Source organism: Henckelia pumila, chromosome 3 (assembly GCF_033568475.1).
Source record: "Henckelia pumila isolate YLH828 chromosome 3, ASM3356847v2, whole genome shotgun sequence".
Classification (NCBI taxonomy): Eukaryota; Viridiplantae; Streptophyta; class Magnoliopsida; order Lamiales; family Gesneriaceae; genus Henckelia; species Henckelia pumila.
In genome coordinates, this window is record NC_133122.1 from 84,867,163 (window position 1) to 84,890,486 (window position 23,324).

The window sequence follows — 23,324 nt, forward strand, 5'->3', positions numbered from 1 at the left end:
TGATTAGAATTTCAATCCCTTTCATAGACCGAATGGAGTTTTAAATTTTTTTCAAAAATTAATTTTTCACTTTTGCAACCCCATTTATTCCGCATACTTAGCCAAGGACAAGGGAATTAGGATTTCAATTCGTCTTCAATGACCCGGATGGAGTTGTTATTAAGTTATTTCCTAAATCATTTCTAAACTCGTAGAAGTCTACCTCAGTTTCAAGCATAAATCACCAAAGTTAATAATCGAATCATCCAATTCACGCACAAAATCACAAAATTTTTCTAATAACTAGGGTCTAGACAATCATGGCATAGTGCATATTGCTTTTGTGAGAACTCAAGAAAAATTTCACTAGCACTAGATTTAAGATTCTATTTTCACCTCATTCATCATCAAAGGCCAAACACCACTAATCAATACCAACATTAAACACTCACTGTCTAACGTAAAAAAAACTTCAAATTCAACTTCAACAAGAAAAAAACATATGCGCATACAAATTATTATTCACCCCAAACTTATTACAATCATTGTCCTTGATGATTAATCAATAACAAGAGCAAAGGAAAAATACCTCAGGTACCGAGCATCAGGACTCGGCATAATCATCATCATCTCCATGGAAAGAAGTCGCAGCATCAACAGTATCATCAAGCGACCACTATGGAGGAGGTGGATAAGGCACAACCGTGGGATGATAGTTTTTTGAGCGAGAGCTGCAGTGAATTCATGCATATATGTCATATGTGCTTGCATCATCTTCCATGGCTTCTTCATTTGAGCTAGCACAGCCTGTGAATCATCAACATGTGCAAGATGCTTGGCGGCTGGATACGATGCTAGTGACATAGGACCTTACAAATGTGGAGGGGCTGCTCAAATTGTGGTAGCGGCTCAGAGGACTGTGGTTCAGCTAACTGTTCAGAAGTACATGTTGCCTTATTCTTCTTATCTCGTCTCAGTGCATCGAAAATTTTTATAGGACCTCGTATCGGAAGAAGCTTCTCCATAGCATCCCACACAACACTGGCAAACCAGAAAAGTTCCGTAATCAAGGATGGGTGGGGCATATTGATGGTCGAGGATCCCCTAACAATAGCAATAATAGACTCCTGTATCACCCTACCAGAATCAACATATTTTCCCATCACAATGCAGTACACAAGACTAGCCCTAGCCCTAGTCACATCTAATGTATGCCCAGATGGCAACATCCTGGCAGCCACAAACTCATGACAGTTATTTGGTTCATGTCGAAGAAATATAGATGAAAATTTTACAGGTTCTTTCTTCGAATTTCTCTTCCATTCCGCCATATCATTACAGAAAGTGTAAAGTACAAGATCATCTAGAAATGGACCGCTCTTGAATACCTAATATTCATCATCTTCAATGTCAGACATGCCATAAAGAGTATTTATTGTGCTTCTGTCAAAAGCCACATATTTTCCTCTAACTCGAACTTTGAGATTCACATCTTTGATAATTAAATTAGCGTAAAACTCACGGACCAAAGATACAACAGCATCTAGCGGACTCCTAAAAAATGATTCCCAACCTCTTTTCCTGGCTTCAATTAATGCCAGATAATCATACTCTCTCAAACTCATTCCTCTTTCTTTTTGCATCCCTTTCTCCATAAAATCAGTGTAATATTCGGCTGCTATTGCATTCCAAAAACGATTTTTATCATAGGAGGCAGCAGAAGTCGATGAAGAAAGAGCACCTTTCCCTTTAGTTTTCGGCGGCATTGTGAACCAACAATTCAATTCCAATCAAATGCTTCAATAAAATTATCACAAGCTAAACACACAACACAGCCACGTTCAAAAACAAAGATATCCCAGACAATCACCGAACACTTGGTGTGCACTATTTCAAAGATATCCAAATATACTAGCATCGGCTATTCTCCATACCGCTATTCAAAGAACTCAAATACACCAAGTCACAAGTTGCACACGGCTCAAATTTTAGAGAAAAAAGTTTAACTTTGTACTGATTCAATAAGAACTTCACGAACCCTTATAAATCCCCTGTTTGAGAGGCAGAGGAACAAATGCTGAGAGGCTCGGCCTTGTGAGACAAAGATCAAATCCCAAATATGTCCTTAATTGGTTGACTGAAGATTTAGGAAGGCGAGATCTTGTGTCGATATAAGAGTATGAGAGTGAGAGAATGGCTTGAAAATAGAATCATGTATCGACAATTTAATATCTTTAGCAAATATATTATGCGTGAATTAAGCGCCCTTGATATGTGCAATTGCGCTTAAGGAAGCGCGGTTCATATGCATGATTGCGCTAGATGTTGCGCCATTCGGATGCGCGATTGCGCTTGTTTCTTGCATTGTTAATAAGCGCGATTGCGCTTGTTTTTTGCGCTGTTGAGTAGCACATTTGCGCTAGAGTACGCGCGGTTTTTATGAGTGATTGCGCATGCTGCATTAGTCCTAGCATCATCAAAGCGTAGAGAGTGCGCAGGTGCTCAAGAAGGATGGCGCGGGCTCGCTGTGTGTGCGCACATCAAAATCAATTTCTTTCATACGTAGTGCGAACGCGCTTCTTAAACCGGGCAGGCGCCTCAGTCTCGAACTAAATTTACAATAATATACTAAAAATAATTAATTAACAAATTAAATAAAATGAAAACACAAGTAATTAAACTAAAGGAAAAAGCTTGGGTTGTCTCCTAAGTAGCGCTTGGTTTATAGTTGTCAGCTCGACTTTCATCGGTCTTAGGCGATCTTCCCCTTCTCTTTCACACGCCAAAAGTATTTCACAAACCGCATTTTAAATTTATCCTTCTTTTTTGTGGTTTTCTTCTTCGATAAATTTAGCTCTCTCTCTTTTGGCGATTCAACCGCAATAACAGCTTTCTGACAGCCCTCCATCTTCACAACTCGCTCAACCAAGAACAATTTCTCGATGGGTGGTTTTGGTGCCTTCATGAATATGTTAAAAATCACTCGTTTGCCTTCCACACCCATCGACAATTCACCCTTCTTTACTTCAATCTTGGCATCCGCAGTGGCCAAAAACGGTCTTCCAAAAATCAATGGAGCACCATGATCCGCTTCCATGTCTAAGATCACATAATCAGCCGAAAAGATGAATTTATCCACCTTGACTAGCACATCTTCAACAATACCCCGTGGATATGTGATGCTTCTATCCGCCAACTGTAATGTAATAATGGTTGATTTCATCTCTCCCAACTCCCTATAAATAGACAATGGCATTAAATTAATACTGGCCCCTAAATCACATAATGCATTAGTAAAATGAGATCCACCAATAGAACAAGGAATAGTAAAACTCCATGTATCTTTCAGCTTTTGTGGCATTTTCTTTTGAAGCAACGCGCTGCATTCCTCAGTTAAGTTCACCACCTCATTTCCTTGCAATTTTTTCTTCTTAAACATCAGTTCCTTAATGAACTTTGCATAGTTTGGCATTTTCTTCAGAGCATCAGCAAAAGGGATGTTTATATGAATCTTCTAGAAAATCTTCAAGAATTTGGAGAACTGCTCGTCCAATGCCTTCTTCTTGAATCTTTGGGGATATGAAAGTGGAGGCTTGTACATCGGTTTCTACTCAGGTTCAATCTCTTTTTCCTCGACTTCCTTCTCTTCAACAACAACTCTTTTAGTTCTATCAGATGTCTTGCTCTCACGGTTGCCTTTTTCATTACTTGCTTGTTTCCCACTCCTTAAAGTGATAGCATGGCATTGCTCCTTCGGATTTACCTCTGTGTTGTTTGGAAACTGGCCTCTGTTGTTATCTTTCAAAGTATTCTCCAGCTGCCCAATGCTAGTCTCCATGGATTGCAAAACAGCGCTCATATTGGCCACATGCGTCTCTAAGCTGTCAAAGTGAGACTCAGTCCTCGCTATCCTCTTGCTCGATTCCTGCACAAAATTACTAACAACATCTTCCAAAGACGGCTTACCTTCACCCTTATTTGTAATGAACCCCTGAGGATTCAACATATTTTTATTGTTAGCGTAAGAAAAATTTTCATAATTCCTCAAACCTGGGTGATAAGTATTGGGAAAAGGATTATCTCTAAAGCCTCCATATCCTCGGTAGCCATTAGTATTGATATAATTAACTTCCTTTGGGAGATGAGATCCTTCAATAGCGACTGAAACACCCACTGAATCTACGACGTTCACCTTATTCAAATCAGCTACTTGTGTTGTTACTGCAGATAATTGGGCAGTGATATATTTGAGAGGATCAATTGCATACACTCAAACAGCCTTCTTGACTCCCATATGCTCAGATGGCCATTGAAAACTATTGATCGTCATCTATTCCAACATATCATAGGTCTATACAGGGTTTTTAGCAAATATGGTACCTCCAGAAGCAGAATCCACAGACATCCTCATGGGCGCATTCATTCCATTGTAAAACCACTTGATCTGCTCCCAATCTGCAAAATTGTGGTTAGGACAACGTCTTAATAAATCTTTATACCTTTCCCATGCCTCGTAGAGCTGTTCAGAGTCCATCTGCCTGAAGTTGTTGATTTCTATCTTCAATTGAGTGGATTTGGCTGGTGGAAAGTACTTCGCAAGGAACTTGACCGCTATTTCCTCCCAAGTAGTGATGTTTCCTAGCGGAAACGAGTGCAACCAGCTCCTTGCCTGATCCCTGAGAGAAAAAGGAAACAAGCGTAAACATATAATATCCTCAGAAACACAATTCATATTTACCGTGTCAGTGATCTCCAAGAAAGTCCGCATGTGTATATAAGGATCGGCTGTTGCACTCCCATTGAACTGGATCTGCTGAACCATGTTGATCAAGGTCGGCTTCAATTCGAAATTTTTGGCATTTATCGTCCCTCGAGTGATTCCAGAATAATGAGCCAGGATCGTCGGCCTAAAATGGTCGTTGATTGGAACCAGGGAAGCTTGATTAATATTCTCTTCAGCCATGTTCAGTTATTCTCTTCTCACTTTTCTCAAAGCATGTGCAGTTCACTCGATCCCCGATAAAAAAATAGAGAATTCACGCTTCGAGATATTCGCATAAACTGCAATTAAAATTAACAAGAAATAAATCGGTAACTTAAAAATAAAATAAAAAAGCTCTAAATTAAAATGTAGACTAATTGGTAACAAGACTAAACAAAATCAATAAATTAATCCCCGGCAACGGCGGCAAAAACTTGTTGTGAAATCCACGCCCGCAAGCGCGCGATTGTCAAGTTTTAATATAATGATGAATAGAGTGTCGATCCCACGAGTATTAAAGTAAAAATATTAAGTACTTGTAATTAAAATAGTCTTAACTTTATTTAGAAAATCAATAATCATAAGTTTTGCAGAAAAATAAAAATAAGCAGAGGATTTTTTATAGCACGCACAATTTTCAGAGATATCAATGAGTTGAAAAATGGTCTAGAGGTTTAGATTTCACCTGGTTTCGACAACAATCACTCCGAAACAATTTATTTTCAGTAATTTCTTTCAATTAATAACCAAGAACACTTAAGTGTATTATTACCTCTCCCGAGTGCCGAATAATATGTATCAACTACAGTTCAATTCCAATATCCCTATTAAAAATCTAAGTGCAGTGAATTGTGTAAAACAATGTTCTTTTTAAGGCTCTATTAAAGGTATATACTCTCCCGAGTTATATAAACAATTAACAGTGTTATTTCTATCGGTCCTATTCAAAATCCCTTCTCCCGAGTGCCGGATTCTAAATAAGTATAACAAATCAATTATTGATCAAGTAATTGAAAAGACAATCAAATCTAGAAAAACAATTAATCAAGAGGAACTCAATTCAATAAAATCAAAAATTCATGAAAGTGTCTACACCAGGTTTCATCTGACCTCTGGACTCTAAAAATTTAGTTCATAATAAAATTCTGATAAAACCAAAACATGTTCAAAAAAATAAACATCAATTCAGAGTTTAATAAATAAAAGAGAAATAAAACAAAGCCGAATATTTGATGTCGTGTCCGGTCTTTCGATCTTCAAAATCTGTTCTTAAATTAAGCACAAATTTCCCCCTTCAAAATTGTAACGATCAGCTTCTCAGTTCCTTTTCTCTGAAGTAGGCGGCTTTTCTCCAATCTGATTTCTATTTCCCTTTTATACGTTTCACCTAAATTCCCAATAAGCCCAATAAAATCTGAAATCTTCCTTACCAAAAATTTTTAAACTCTAGTAATCACGACGGGGCAGGCGCTTAGTATACACAGGCGGGCGCGCATAAGCCTCGCACTTTATTTTCCAAGTCTCACAAGAATAAGCGCGATAGCCCATGCCTAAGCGCGATAGCGCTTAAATCCCTTTTTAGCGCTTCAACTAAGCGCTTAACACTATAGCGCTCAAGGAACAGCACTCTCTTCTCACTTTCTTTTCCTTGTTCTTTTCTTTTTATTTCCTTTTTCTCTTTATTCAATCTTATTTTTCTTCTCTTTTTCCTTCTCTTCCACAATATCTCCATGATTTTCCTACATACACACAAACAACAAAACAACGTATAAATCTGCTCAAAATAAAACAATTAACCATTAAAATCATAATAAAATTATGTGTATAAAATACACTTATCAACTGAATTGCAAATAGCCAAAAGTTCAGGGACTAAACTGCAAATATGCAATATATATCTAAATTTCACTTGCTTACTCATCATTTCCAACGTGAATCCATCAGATTAGAAGGGATAAGAACATCAACTACATCTCAAGCCATTTTTTTTATTTTAAACCTCCGATAATTTGTTATCCAACCGACAGATTTTAGAATCGAATATATATCTGTGATCACCGCTCCGAGAGCTAAGTTTTGGTATATATTTTATTGAGTACTATCATAGTTGAATTTTGATTATATTATGGAATTTTCTTATTCTTGGATAAACATGTATATGAGTTAGCATCAATTATATATTCGAAGACGGATCGACAAAAGACTGTCGTTCGGATTTCTTATGAATTTTTGAAGTTATATTTGAAATTCTCAATTCTGAATTGATGTGAATGTGAGTATGAAGAGCTGATGTGATGAAGAATATGTTGTGAATGGCTTGGTATATTGATTTTGATATTGATTCGGTTGCCGATTTTTAACCGTTACGCCGCCGGTTTCAGAATTTCTACACATTTGAACTTGTTGAATGAGATATGATTTATTTGATTTGGAGGTTTATATTCATTGCTCTATACATTATATTTCAGCTTTATATTGAATTATTTGAATTTGGGAATCAGAAATTGAATCGGCAGAGAGTTCAAGAAGGTTTGAAGCCATTTGCATTTAAAGTTTGAGTTGAAAAGTTGAGCAGCATTTTGATATAAATTCATTGATGTATTTTCAGATTTGAAGTACTTTCAGAATCTAGATTGAAAGGTATAAATGACAGCTAATACTGATGAGATTAAACAATCGAGATAGATATGATCCTCGAGTATTCCCTTTTAAATCACATAATTGTTTGCTTATATGCTTTTATGTGATTTTGATGATTGTTATTGGTTGTTTTGATTATTTGATTTAATTGTTCAAGATGTTTTACAGTCTTTAATACATACATATTATGTTGCATTCATCTTGAACTCTACCTTGAAAAGCACAGAGGACTGTGTGGCCTAGAGTGCAGATGACGTTTGGAGGGCTATAGTTGATTGGCACGGAATGTAGATTTACTTCCTGTTGGAAAACTGGCGAGTTCCCAGACCAATTACGATTGATACCCGGTGCAGCGGAAGTTTAAAAATTTTTCATGGAACGTTTCCATGGTATGGGTATCAACCGTTCATCAATTGAATTACGTGTGTGTAAAATTTAAATAACAGTTAAATAAATTTTACCTCAAATCTCGCAACGAGATTAATGGACACCAACAGAACAATTCTGCTCTTGTTGTCTCTCCCTGGAACCGATGAACGCCTTCAATCAGGTCCACGAACAGAGGTTTAATCCCTCTGATAGATTGCACTAGAAAATCTATCAGAAGTTTTCTGCGAAGAGAATACACGAATTTGATTCGTTATTCCTTACTGCGATTCAAAATCACAGACCGGAATTTTCTCGGGCAGAGCAGGAAGGGGACGGCCGAAAATTCTTTGAGAGAGAAGGGTTTCGATTTTTTTTTGCTCTGTCTCAAAAATTATGACCCATTTGTGTGTAATTTCTGTACTGAAATAACTTATTTATAATGCAGGCCACTAACACCTTAGGGCCCATTAGTCATAAGCTGGGGCCCGACAAGCAAAGCCCGCTCGTTCAGAAATTAATATAAATTCATCGTGACTCCGATTGATGAAACGATTTCACCAATGTGCACAGAAACCATTTCTGCACGTTTTAAAGTCAAAATAAATTTTCCTGAATCCGAATTCAGTGGTTTCCAAAAATGTCCATCCCTATGTCATTTTAGGAAATCCTACTCCCTTACTCTTATTTAAGAAGTCCAACTCCTTAGTTCATTAAATTTAACTCTTTAAATTTAACTATCTCAACGGGGATTAAAACTCCATTACACTGTGTGACCCTCAATGGTTCAGGGATACAGCTAGCCGTGGGCTCACAACTCCTTGTGACTCGGAACAACACTTTCCGACTTGCCCAACGAATCATGGTAAAGCGCCTAGCAACATCGCCCCATGATTCCCTAGGTATCACTGATAGTGCCTACAAGAACCAGTAGATTTTGGTTAGCGTACAGTACGGTCCCTTCATCCATATATCCCGATCGAATCAACAACCATTGGTATATCGAGAGTCGCTCAAGATTCGATAACTATGCAATGCATCTTGAAGATCAAATTAGTGACATCGCATGTGCTACTAAGAAACCATTTCTTAAATCACATCAATTACTCTGGCCAGAGATTTGTCACACTAATATCTCCTCAGATCGCATAGGATATCCACACTCGCAAGTATGTGGTGAATCCTTGACAACAATGCATTGACTCCTATATGTGTCGTAACTGTACCCAATCTCGACACCTGATGACCCCCTCAGAGTCGGTAAACGAGTCAAAGCACAGTACTAGCATATAGAGTCTCCATGATGTTTCAAGTCGTAAGGACTAATGGTGTACAACCAAAACCGCGGACTTTATCCACTCGATAAGTGATAACCACTTGGAAAGTCCGGATAGGGTAGTTCGATTATTCATCCTATGAATATCCATTTGCATGCTTCGAACATCTCCATGTTCCCTACCAATGAAACGTGGTACTCCGCATCGCAAATGCTAGTCTCAAACTCGAGCGATCCTTATCCTTATTATCGGACGGCTCAATCGACTAGGAACGGTTTTTAGAATATACAGTGACTATAAGATGTATTTCATGATAGACATCTCCATGTTCTACCACATCTTACATACACTATAGTATATTCAAGGTCTTTATCAAAACAACAATAGTATATCACAATATAACAATATGAAGTATTATAAAGTCATTGCCATAAAAGTGTAAATAATATTAAACAAAAGATTGTTTATACAAAGAGTCAACAAAGCCCATAGCCACACAGTTGGCTCACTGGGCACCCACTCTTACAATCTCCCACTTGCCCTATAGCCAACTAGTCATACTACGTAGACCCATTGCTTCGCGATGTTTGTCAAACAATGGTCCTGGCAAAGGCTTAGTAAGTGGATCAGCGATATTGTCTGCAGAGGCCACTCGTTCGACACTGATGTCTCCTCTTTTCACAATCTCCCGATTATGTGGTATTTCCTCAGTACGTGTTTGGATCTTTGATGAGACCTTGGTTCCTTTGCTTGAGCAACGGCACCCGTGTTGTCGCAGTACACCGGGACTGGACCAACAAATTCAGGAATGACGCCCAACTCTTGGACGAAATTCCTCATCCAAACGGCCTCTTTAGCAGCAGCTGATGCTGCAATGTATTCAGCCTCAGTGGTGGAATCCGCTGTGGTGTCCTGCTTGGAACTCTTCAAGAGACAGCACCGCCATTGAGCATGAACACAAATCCAGAGGTTGACTTCGAGTCATCCACATCACTTTGGAAGCTAGAGTCGGTATAGCCTTCCAGTTTGAGTTCTCGTCCTCCATAAACCATGAACATATTCTTAGTCCTTCGCAAGTACTTAAGAATGTCCTTCACGGCTTTCCAATGCATCTGACCAGGATTAGACTGATATCTGCTCGTGACACTCAGAGCAAATGCTACATCCGGTCTGGTAGATATCATCCCATACATGATACTACCTATAGCTGACGCATATGGTACATGTGTCATATTCTCTATCTCTGCATCAGTCTTGGGACACATAGACTTGGATAGAGAAACTCCATGACACATGGGTAGATGTCCTCTTTTGGACCCATCCATTGAAAACCGTTTCAATATGGTATCGATGTAGGTTGATTGAGTGAGTCCTATCATTCTCTTAGATCTATCTCTATAGATCTGAATCCCTAGAATGTAGGATGCTTCACCCAAATCCTTCATCGAAAATCTACCTGATAACCATATCTTCGTTGACTGCAACATCCCTACATCATTCCCAATGAGTAGGATGTCATCAACATAAAGTACTAAGAATGTCACAGCATCCTTAACTACTTTCTTGTACACGCAAGGTTCCTCCGGGTTCTTGATGAAACCAAAATCTTTTATTGTTTCATCAAATTTCTGGTTCCAACTTCTTGATGCTTGTTTTAGACCATAAATTGATCTCTGAAGCTTGCATACCTTATGCTCGCTTCCCATGGATGTGAACCCCTCAGGCTGCTTCATATAGATTTCTTCCTTAATGTCTCCATTAAGAAAAGCAGTCTTCACATCCATTTGCCATATCTCATAGTCATACCATGCAGCTATGGCAATCAGGATTCTTATGGACTTGAACATTGCAACTGGTGAAAAGGTTTCATCATAGTCAACTCCTTGCCTTTGAGTATAACCTTTCGCCACCAATCGCGCCTTGTAGGTCAATACCTTACCATCAGGCCCAAGCTTTCTCTTGTAGATCCATTTACACCCTATTGGAACAATTCCATCGGGAGGATCTACTAAAGACCAAACTTGGTTTGTATGCATCGAATCCAATTCTGACTGCATAGCTTCAAGCCATAAATTCGAATCCGCATCAGAAATTGCTTCCTTGAAGTTTCTTGGATCACATCCAATGTCGGGTTCATCTTGATCCCCTTCAAGAAGAAGACCATATCGAACTGGAGGTCTAGAAGTCCTTTCGGATCTTCTAGGTGCAGGCGTGTCCAGCAATGGTTCCTGAGGTGTAGGATCGTTATTTTGTATTTCGGGTTCTTCTCGAACTTCTTCGAGTTCCATCATCTCGCCTTTCTTATCCAATAAGAACTCCTTCTCCAAGAAGGTGGCATTCCGTGAAACAAACACCTTTGTTTCAGCAGGATAATAGAAATAATATCCGATTGAATTCTTCGGATACCCCACAAAATAACATAAGCTGGATCGACTATCCAACTTATCTCCCACTGTCCGCTTCACGTAAGCAGGACATCCCCAAATCCTCAAGTACGAATACTTAGGAGCTTTGCCATTCCATAACTCGTATGGTGTTTTGTCCACTGCTTTAGTGTGGACGTTGTTCAACAACAATACCGCCGTTTCAAGCGCATAGCCCCAAAACGAAGGTGGAAGCTCAGTGAAGCTCATCATGGATCGAACCATGTCCAACAAAGTTCGATTACGACGCTCCGATACACCATTAAGCTGTGGTGTCATAGGAGGAGTCCACTGAGAGAGAATCCCATTCTCTTTCAGATAGTCCAAAAACTCGGTACTCAAGTATTCTCCACCTCGATCCGATCGAAGTGCTTTAATACTTTTACCTAGCTTGTTTTCTACTTCAGCCCTGAATTCTTTGAACTTTTCAAATGCTTCAGACTTATATTTCATTAAATATAAATACCCATACCTTGAATAATCATCAGTAAAGGTAATGAAGTAGGTGTGGCCATGTTGAGTCCCTACTCTAAATGGACCACAAACATCTGTATGGATCAAATCCAACAGATTTTGACTACGCTCAGGCTTCCCCTTAAAATGAGATTTAGTCATTTTTCCTTTTAGGCAGGATTCACAAGTAGGTAGAGAGTTAATATCAGACATATCAAACATGCCCTCTCCCACTAGCTTGTTCATCCTCCTTGAGGAAATATGTCCTAGTCTAGCGTGCCAAAGGTTTGCCGGGTTTTGACTATCGATTTTCCTTTTGTTTGTTGTCGCCGGTTTGTCAATACAATTCACTGGAACGTCTTTTAGTTTTAAATTGTATAGATCGTTTTCAAGTTGTCCATTTCCAATTAAACATTCATTCTTGTAAATATTGCAAATCCCATTCACAAAATTACAAGAATAACCATCTCTATCAAGCATAGAAATAGAAATAATGTTTTAATTAAATCTGGAACAAATAAAACATCTATCAAAAGTAACTTAAAACCGTTCTGCAAAAATAAATATTTCCCATAGCTATGGATTTAACTCTGGAACCATTCCCGAGCCTTGACTGGGTCTCACCCATCCTTATCCTATTACTTCTTGTTATCATTTGCAACTCATTGCAAATATGAGATCTACATCTGGTATCCAATACCCAAGAAGTAGTATTAAGAAAAACATTTATTTCAATGTAAAACATACCCTTTGCAGTTCGCAACTGCTTGGGGTATTCCTTGCAGTTACGTTTCCAATTACGGGTTTCTTGCAGTGATGGCAAACTTGTTTAGACTTGTCCAATTTTGCATGTAACATTTGGCCTTGAGATCATGGTCCAACCATTTCTCTAATTCGGCCAACCTTTCGGCAGTTACATCAGCCGGGGCTGTTTTCGGAGAAGCCTTTTCTAACACTTAGAAAATCTTTTTCCGAACTTAGGACAATCTTAACTTATGGAATCATTCTGTATTGTTTGCGTCAATAAGTTTGTTTTGTTGGAGAACAGAAACATGTGGATTACTGAGATAAAACAGACAATTATCGATGATTGTTTAAATAATTTACTAAGACATAAAATTGGCGAATTTTATTTTATTTTATGAATCTCACTCCCACTATTTTAACGATTTCACCACCCTCTAGTGAAAACGGGAAACTTTTCCTTAGTGAGAACATGGAGTCCAATTGACAAACTTATGGTCCCGAATAATATCAGCCAACCATAATTCTCAAAAGGTAGAGCCCAATTGCTTCCAAAGCAACCCCATGTATTTACCTCATGTCCAATAAGGGCCCAATAATATGACGCCGTTTAAAGTGACATGTCAAGATGACCCATCAATATTAAGTTGTGATGGACGGTCGCCATGTGGATCCCCCAATAATATGAGCCGATCCCATGGGAGTTCCACCCAACTTACAACATTTGTCGATCCAATGTACAGCTTTCCGACGGACGGGCCCCCCCAATAATATGAGCCGGACCGTATCCGCGGGTAGCATCACATACATTGACCGTTGATGGAAGGTAGGAACATTTAAACAATATTTAAATTTCCTTTATTTATCTTGATATAAATTTTAAATCATATTTAAAATGAGGGATTTTATTTATAAAAATATTTGTCTCATCATATTTAATATATTGCATGCATTGCCGGATTCACGCAATTTATGTCTAAACATGCATACAATCATAATATCACATATTATATAGGATGATCGATTCCATTTCTAATTGACCCGTGGTTGCCAATCACGGGTCTTAGTCCAATCCTAGGTAATATGCAGTATGCAAATGCAATCCTATTACATATGCTTCCAATTTACATTTCTTCAGTCTTCATTGTCTGCTGGGCCCACCATCTTCAAATCTTGATCTCCCACTAAATCTAATGTATTTACAATAAATAACAATGACAAGTAGGGGATACATTTTTAGGGGGTGGGAACGGGCTATAAACCAAGCCCACTTTTATTACATATGACATTCATATCGGGCCATAAACCAGGCCCATTAATAAAACCAACAACAATAAAGACAAAATGTAAATTCCTAACATACACCTACAAAATTGGTCATGGCAATCGATCATCCTTATCCAATAACATTTAATTCAAAATTAATTTATTGGATAACATGCTGTGGCAATTCAAATTTAAACAAGATAAAATCATATTTTATATATAAAATCACATTTCACATATAAAATCATATTTTATCTCCATATCAAATAAAATCATATTTTATCTATAAAATCCAATTTTACAAATAAAATCATATTTTATCTAATATATCATAAGATCATATCTTATCATCAATTGTACCAAAATAATTGATTTCAAAATTCAATTTACGGATAAAATATTAAAATTTTCCAAAAATTCAAATTTATCCAAAATCAATTTTAAAATTTACGGACTCGAACAATTCGATCCGAAATCTCGTGAACCAATCAAAAACAATTTTTGACCGGACCAAAAATAAAATTTTAACATATTAAAATTAATTTTTAATAAAATATTAATTTTTCCCGCGGGCCAACCGGGACACTCCCGGGTTGGCCCGCACCCGGGGCGCGGGCCGGGGGCAGCCCGGCTGCCCCCTTAGGGCAGCGCCTGGCGCCGCCCCTGGGCGGCGCCGTGCGCTGCCCTGGGCGGCGCCGAGCGCCGCCCTGCGCAGCGCCCAGCGCTGCCCTGGGCAGCGCACAGCGCTGCCCTGGGCGGCGCCGTGCGCCGCCCTGGGCGGCGACGGTCGCCCCCTTGGGCGGCGCCATGCGCCGCCCGGGGCAGCAACAATTGCTGCCCCACCAGGCAGCGATCCAATCGCTGCCCGGGTTTTGCCCCCGGAAAAATTTTTTTTTTTATTTAAAAATATTTATTTTGTTTCATAAACCGAGACTCAAAAATTTTGTACAATTGATTAATTCAATCGATTGATCTGAGCAACCTGGCTCTGATACCACTGTTGGAAAACTGGCGAGTTCCCAGACCAATTACGATTGATACCCGGTGCAGCGGAAGTTTAAAAATTTTTCATGGAACGTTTCCATGGTATGGGTATCAACCGTTCATCAATTGAATTACGTGTGTGTAAAATTTAAATAACAGTTAAATAAATTTTACCTCAAATCTCGCAACGAGATTAATGGACACCAACAGAACAATTCTGCTCTTGTTGTCTCTCCCTGGAACCGATGAACGCCTTCAATCAGGTCCACGAACAGAGGTTTAATCCCTCTGATAGATTGCACTAGAAAATCTATCAGAAGTTTTCTGCGAAGAGAATACACGAATTTGATTCGTTATTCCTTACTGCGATTCAAAATCACAGACCGGAATTTTCTCGGGCAGAGCAGGAAGGGGACGGCCGAAAATTCTTTGAGAGAGAAGGGTTTCGATTTTTTTTTGCTCTGTCTCAAAAATTATGACCCATTTGTGTGTAATTTCTGTACTGAAATAACTTATTTATAATGCAGGCCACTAACACCTTAGGGCCCATTAGTCATAAGCTGGGGCCCGACAAGCAAAGCCCGCTCGTTCAGAAATTAATATAAAATTCATCGTGACTCCGATTGATGAAACGATTTCACCAATGTGCACAGAAACCATTTCTGCACGTTTTAAAGTCAAAATAAATTTTCCTGAATCCGAATTCAGTGGTTTCCAAAAATGTCCATCCCTATGTCATTTTAGGAAATCCTACTCCCTTACTCTTATTTAAGAAGTCCAACTCCTTAGTTCATTAAATTTAACTCTTTAAATTTAACTATCTCAACGGGGATTAAAACTCCATTACACTGTGTGACCCTCAATGGTTCAGGGATACAGCTAGCCGTGGGCTCACAACTCCTTGTGACTCGGAACAACACTTTCCGACTTGCCCAACGAATCATGGTAAAGCGCCTAGCAACATCGCCCCATGATTCCCTAGGTATCACTGATAGTGCCTACAAGAACCAGTAGATTTTGGTTAGCGTACAGTACGGTCCCTTCATCCATATATCCCGATCGAATCAACAACCATTGGTATATCGAGAGTCGCTCAAGATTCGATAACTATGCAATGCATCTTGAAGATCAAATTAGTGACATCGCATGTGCTACTAAGAAACCATTTCTTAAATCACATCAATTACTCTGGCCAGAGATTTGTCACACTAATATCTCCTCAGATCGCATAGGATATCCACACTCGCAAGTATGTGGTGAATCCTTGACAACAATGCATTGACTCCTATATGTGTCGTAACTGTACCCAATCTCGACACCTGATGACCCCCTCAGAGTCGGTAAACGAGTCAAAGCACAGTACTAGCATATAGAGTCTCCATGATGTTTCAAGTCGTAAGGACTAATGGTGTACAACCAAAACCGCGGACTTTATCCACTCGATAAGTGATAACCACTTGGAAAGTCCGGATAGGGTAGTTCGATTATTCATCCTATGAATATCCATTTGCATGCTTCGAACATCTCCATGTTCCCTACCAATGAAACGTGGTACTCCGCATCGCAAATGCTAGTCTCAAACTCGAGCGATCCTTATCCTTATTATCGGACGGCTCAATCGACTAGGAACGGTTTTTTAGAATATACAGTGACTATAAGATGTATTTCATGATAGACATCTCCATGTTCTACCACATCTTACATACACTATAGTATATTCAAGGTCTTTATCAAAACAACAATAGTATATCACAATATAACAATATGAAGTAATATAAAGTCATTGCCATAAAAGTGTAAATAATATTAAACAAAATATTGTTTATACAAAGAGTCAACAAAGCCCATAGCCACACAGTTGGCTCACTGGGCACCCACTCTTACACTTCCAGAGCTAGATGAATCACTATAGTTTCACCAAAGTCAGGGAAAATAAGATACTTGACATCACCTCGATTGGGAGAGTTGGTGGTTGGTTTGAGATTTTATTCCCCAGGATCCCTAGAACTAAAATTTGATTGATATCAGATTTGATAGTCTATTCTTCAAACATGCATTGCATTCATGTTTACATTCTTGCATGTTATGTTATTTATACTGGGAATTATATTTCTCACTGATAGTTATGTTTTTATTGCATTTGTTAGTATCATTTTGCGGTTGTTTTGCATTTGTTTACGTGTCTTATTTATGCATTTTGTTCGTATTTCATTTTTCTTTTTTGCATGATTGGTTTCTCGATTTTGTGGTTAGGTTGTGCATTTTTGCGGATATTTGGAAGGAACTTTGGAGTCATAGAAATGCTGGAAATTTCGGAAATGTTTTGGCCGCTCGATCCACGGTTCTTTACCGATCGAGCGGGCGCCTTTTTGATGAAAACAGTAACTTTGGGATTTTTCAGCAGCTTGATCCACAAGATGTTACCGATCGAGCGGCGCATGTGTTTTGAAGTCAGTAGCCTTGGTATTTTTGGCTTGCTCGATCCGCAAGATGTTGCCGATCGAGCGGGCGTCGCTATCCGGGAAGAATTTTATATTTTTGGAAACTTTGTTATTTTAGACTCTAGGCTTTATTAAGCTTTTAATTCCGTTTTAGGAAGATTATTATCAGATTGTGGAGAAATTCTCTTGGAGGCTAGGTTTTGTTCTTCAATTTCTTCTCTAGTTTTCTTCTTTTCTTTGAATTTTTATTGATATGGTGATGAATCGTTGTAGCTAAACCTTTTATACTTGGTTGAGGGAGACGAAACCTTGATATATTTAATTCATGAGATTCGATTTGTAGTGTTTAATCCTTGTTATGTATCAATACTTGATCTGGTTTATTTCATGTTTGTATGCGAGATTTTAGGATTGGTCATCTTAGGATTTTGTTTTGCAAGCTATAGCTAAATTAGAATTCAAATCCGTAATTGTTTGAACAATCTAATTTGCGAAGCAACTACGTTTGATATTTTCTGCTGTTGAATTTATTGAATCGTAGGATCAATTATTGACTAGGCTAAATACAACCGCTGGTGTTTGTGTTGTCTAGATTCGTCTGTTTTACTAGTTTGAATGCTACCGTGGATTTAAATCTGATCGCTGGTATTGGGTTAATTTATGGGATAAGGGTTAATCTAGAATGCTGTTTTCTAATTAACTAAAATTAAGGTGAAACAGGAATTTGATTTTCAATGATGAATATTTAATAGGATTAATTATTTTTAGGGAATCGATGGTTGAATAAATGAATATCAAGGGAGTAGTCCACCGATACCAAGTCTCGTCTCATATTGATTTCTCCAGTTTAATTTTCATCCTTGCATGATAGTGATAATTATAAATTTTAATTGCTTAAATTTCTAGTAATTAATCTCAATCTCAAACCCCCTTTTATTTATTTCCAGTATTTTTAAGAATACAAATAAATTTCACTTTCCTCGTGGGAACGATCCCTACTCTCACTACTACATAATTTATTTATCTGATTGGAGTCGGGTAATTTGGGCACGACACGACTGAGCGCTACCAAATTTTGGCGTCGTTGCCGGGGAAGGCGTTTAGTTTATTTGTGTTCTTGTTTTTATTTTTTATTTTATATTCTTTCGCTAGTGCTTTTTGGGTTTGTTAATGCTTGCAGGAGAATCTTCTGAAGAAGAATTCCCCTACAACACAGAGATTGAAAGAACTTTGCACAGGCGAAGGAGAGAACTTCGTAGGAAACAACAAGAAGCCGCTGCTCGAGCTGCTTTTCCAGAAGAAGAAGAGATGGCTGCTAATGCAAATCTAAGTCTTCGACAACTTGGCACTCCTGATCTCACTGAGCAGCCTTTATGCATTACTTTTCCTACTCTAGAAAATAATGCTAATTTTGAATTAAAATCTGGACTGATACATCTATTGCCTGCTTTTCATGGTCTTACAGGTGAGGATCCGCACAAGCACTTGATGGAATTCCATGTCGTATGCACCAGCATGAAACCACATGGAGTGACAGAGGAGCAGATCCAACTCAGAGCCTTTTCTTTCTCTTTGAAGAGCGCTGCAAAGGATTGGCTATACTACCTACCTTCTGGATCCATCACCACTTGGACGGCACTGAAGAGAATTTTCTTAGAGAAATATTTTCCAGCTTCAAGAGCGGCAAACATCAAAAAGGAAATTTATGGCATCAAACAGCAGATGGGAGAGACACTGCATGAGTATTGGGAGCATTTCAAGAAACTATGCGCCAGCTGCCCGCAGCACTAGATAAGTGAACATTTATTAATTCAATACTGCTTTGAAGGGTTGTTGTCTCATGACAGGAGCATGGTGGATGCGGCCAGTGGTGGAGTTTTTGTCGATAAGACTCCAGTCCAAGCAAGGAATCTGATAGAGAACATGGCCGCCAATTCTCAACAATTTGGAACCATCAGGAGTGATCCAACACCCGGAAGGAATACTGAGGTAAATGTTTCTTCCCTTGAACAGCAACTGATTGATCTGACGTCTCTTGTGCGTCAAATGGCTGTAGGGAATGGACAACATATGAAGGTTTGTGGAATTTGCACTGCAAGGGGACATGCGACTGACATGTGTTCCACACTTCAAGAGGGATCGGCTGAGCAAGTCAATGCTGCAGAAGGATTTCCCAGACCGCCACAACGGAAGTATGATCCATACTCCAACACATACAATCCTGGTTGGAAGGATCATCCAAACCTGAGATATGGGAACCCGCAAGCAATTCAAGCATCACCGCACAATCCAGCTTATAGGCCGCCATACCCCCAACAACCACAGCATCCTCAAGTCCCCACGCCTGGTGAGTTTCTAGAAAATTTTTTTAAGGATCTTGCTACTAATACTGCCACTTTTCAACAGGAAACTTGAGCAAGTATCCAACAGTTGAACACTCAAATGGGGCAGTTGGCAACCGCAGTGAATAGGTTGTAGGCACTGAATTCAAATAGCTTACCATCACAGACTGTGGTGAATCCGCGGGAGAATGTGAGTGCAACCACCTTGAGGAGTGGAAAGGAGTTGAAGGTTAATGAAGAAGTGGTGAAAGAACCAGTACAGAACAAAGATGAGCAGGAATCCAAGGTAGAGGAGGACGACACAATTCAGGAAGCACCTAGAGGTAAGTTCCCTCCTTTTTTCGAGTATAAACCTGTAGCCCCTTTTCCCTTAGCATTGAAAAAGTCTAGGAAAGATGATGGAATTAAGGGGTTGTATGAAGTGTTTCGTAGATGCGAGGTAAATATCCCTTTGTTAGATGCTATTAAACAAGTACCTCGATATGATAAATTTTTAAAAGAATTGTGTACTGTGAAGAGAAAACAAAAGTTAAAGGGATGTCAGAAAGTTGAATTGGGAGAACAGGTCTCAGCCGTAATTCAAAGAAAGGTACCTACAAAATCAAGGATCCAGGTATGTTCTCAATTCCTTGCAAGATAGGAGATGTTCAGCTTGATACGGTCATGTTAGATTTAGGAGCGTCGATCAATGTCATGCCATATTCTGTGTATGCTTCCTTAAAACTAGGGCCTTTGACTAAAACTGGAATTGTTATTCAAATGGCTGATAAATCTACTATTTTCCCTAGAGGAGTGATAGAGGATGTTCTTGTGCAAGTTGGTAATTTGATTTTTCCTGCTGATTTCTATGTGCTCAAATATGAAAAATAATGATTTGAATAGCCCAACTTTGCTCGGGAGACCATTTTTGAAAACTTCAAAGTCTACCATAGATGTTGATAATGGTACTCTTACTATGTAATTTGATGGGGAAATTGTTAAGTTTAATATTTTTGATACCCTGAAAATTCCTAGTTGTGACAGTGTTGTTAATAATATTGATGTCAATGATCACTTGTCAAACAAACATGAGAAAGATGTGAATGAGAGTAAGTTGAAAGAAGTTATTGCACAACCTGCTAACAATTCTATTGTTGAAATTTTTATCTCTGATTTGCAGGCATCTAAAACTGAGCCGAAACTTCCTCTAGATCGATTAAAAGGAATCCCCAAGAAATCAAAGCAGAGGAAGCATGGGACGAAATTAACTGAACAATTTCTCAAGTGGGTGAAGGTGGTTAGAAAAACTAGATATGAACCACCATGAGCAAAAGAAACATGCAGTCGGGCCGATGACTGTAAAAAGAGGCGCTGACTGGGAGGCAACCCAGTGTTGTTTTCTTTTAATTAGTTTTTATTGTTCATTCTGTTTTTGGCATTTTATTTTTGTTGTTTTTAGTTTACCGAATGCCGCCACCTCCACAGTCAAAGTTCCAATATGATTCTTCCGTGATGCTGTCAGACGTTGAAGAGGACAGTGCCAACACTTAAACCAGGGGAGTTTTGTTTTACATTTTTTGCATTGCATTGTGTTGAGTTGTTTGTTTGTGTGTTGTGTTTTGACGCATTGAGGGCAATGCTTCATTTAAGTGTGGGGGGATGTATTCATATTGTTGAATTTATTTTGTTTTGTTATTCCATTGAGTTTATGATTTGTTGTGTCGTTTTTCGTTTGTGTCGCATGCATAAGTAGGATGATGATTTTTAGCCTATGATGATGGAAGTGAAAAAAAAATGAAATTTTTGAAAAATTTTAACTATTGATTGGACATGAGAAACCGTAGGTTGTTTGTTGAATATTCCAAGAACGCATGTTGAACTAGTAAAGTGTAGCGATGTATTAGATATTGTGGAGGTCTGTTGGACCATTGCACGACAATAGGTGTTTGTGGAACATGATAGTTCTTGAATTTTGATGATTTCTTTGATATGGCATATACTTTCTTGGGCGCACCTAAAATTTTTGGTTTTTAAGAAGAAAATTAATTTTTGGAAACCAATCAACTCCATCCGGGTTGCGAGCGAGATGTATGAAATTATATTCATCTTGTTTGTGGCTAAGTATGCGGATTACATGGGATTAATCTTTTGAAAAAAAAAATAATATTTTGATTCCATCCGGGCTTTAAATATGAATGAAATTCTATTCATTATTTCATAACTAAGTTTGCGGACCTAATGGGATTGTAGTTCCATCCGGGCTATAGACGAGGGGATTGAAATTCGAATCCTATCTAGTTTTAGCTAAGTACGCGGGTAATTATTGGGACTTTTAAAATGTTGGGTGCAAAATCCAACGGTGCGTAATTATTCTTAAGGAAGTTGTGTTGTGTTGGAGGATTGTTGAGAGGAGAGTTTTGGATTGTGAGGCTTACACTGAATTATTTTAAGTCGACGAACAGTCTTGAAACTTTGTCTTTTGAAGTTGCATGTAGTTGGGGTAACATGACACACACACACATTCGCATTCGACTGAAGGTGTATCATTGATGATTGAGAGTAGTTATGAACTTGTTTTAGATGACACTGGTTTTCTCTGAGGCTATGCTGTGTATGCTCATTCTTGCTTGTGTATCTGTTTTGTTTCATTTTGTTTTGCATGACTTACTCGAGGGCGAGTAAGGAGTAAGTGTGCCGGAGTTTGATAGTTATGTTTTTATTGCATTTGTTAGTGTCATTTTGCTGTTGTTTTGCATTTGTTTACGTGTCTTATTTATGCATTTTGTTCGTATTTCATTTTCCATGTTTTCATGATTGGTTTCTCGGTTTTGTGGTTAGGTTGTGCATTTTTGCAGATATTTGGAAGGAACTTTGGAGTCATAGAAATGCTGGAAATTTCGGAAATGTTTTGGCCGCTCGATCTGCAGTTCTTTACCGATCAAGCGGGCGCCTTTTGATGAAAACAGTATCTTTGGGATTTTTCAGCCGCTCGATCCGCAAGATGTTACCGATCGAGCGGCACATGTGTTTTGAAGTTAGTAGCCTTGGGATTTTTGGCTCTCTCGATCCGCAAGATGTTGCCGATCGAGCGGGCGTCGCTATCCGAGAAGAATTTTATATTTTTGGAAACTTTGTTATTTTAGACTCTAGGCTTTATTAAGCTTTTAATTCCGTTTTAGGAAGATTATTATCAGATTGTGGAGAAATTCTCTTGGAGGCTAGGTTTTGTTCTTCAATTTCTTCTCTAGTTTTCTTCTTTTCTTTGAATTTTTATTGATTTGGTGATGAATCATTTTAGCTAAACCTTTTATACATGGTTGAGGGAGACGAAACCTTAATATATTTAATTCATGAGATTCGTTTTGTATTGTTTAATCATTTTTAAGTATCAATACTTGATCTGGTTTATTTCATGTTTGTATGCGAGATTTTAGGATTGGTCATCTTAGGATTTTGTTTTGCAAGCTATAGCTAAATTAGAATTCAAATTCGTAACTGTTTGAACAATCTAATTTGTGAAGCAACTACGTTTGATATTTTCTGCTGTTGAATTGATTAAATCGTAGGATCAATTATTGACTAGGCTAAATACAACCGCTGGTGTTTGCATTGTCTAGATTCGTCAGTTTTACTTGTTTGAATGCTACCGTGGATTTAAATCTGATCGC

The 23,324-nt window shown here is 38.5% G+C and overlaps 1 protein-coding gene and 1 non-coding gene across 2 annotated transcripts; one reads left to right on the plus strand and one right to left on the minus strand.

The window, feature by feature from the left end:
- Nucleotides 1-18,823: 18,823 nt before the first annotated feature.
- On the plus strand, nucleotides 18,824-21,207 carry LOC140889131 (uncharacterized). The gene is made up of 7 exons (XM_073296840.1): nucleotides 18,824-19,077; nucleotides 19,183-19,324; nucleotides 19,412-19,682; nucleotides 19,742-19,785; nucleotides 19,844-20,116; nucleotides 20,314-20,497; nucleotides 21,116-21,207. The coding sequence occupies exons 1-7, from the start codon at nucleotides 18,824-18,826 to the stop codon at nucleotides 21,205-21,207; spliced, it is 1,260 nt and encodes a 419-aa protein (XP_073152941.1).
- LOC140893645 (small nucleolar RNA R71) lies at nucleotides 19,022-19,128 on the minus strand. The gene has a single exon (XR_012153239.1). It is a non-coding gene; the product is annotated as a small nucleolar RNA R71 (small nucleolar RNA).
- Nucleotides 21,208-23,324: the final 2,117 nt, after the last annotated feature.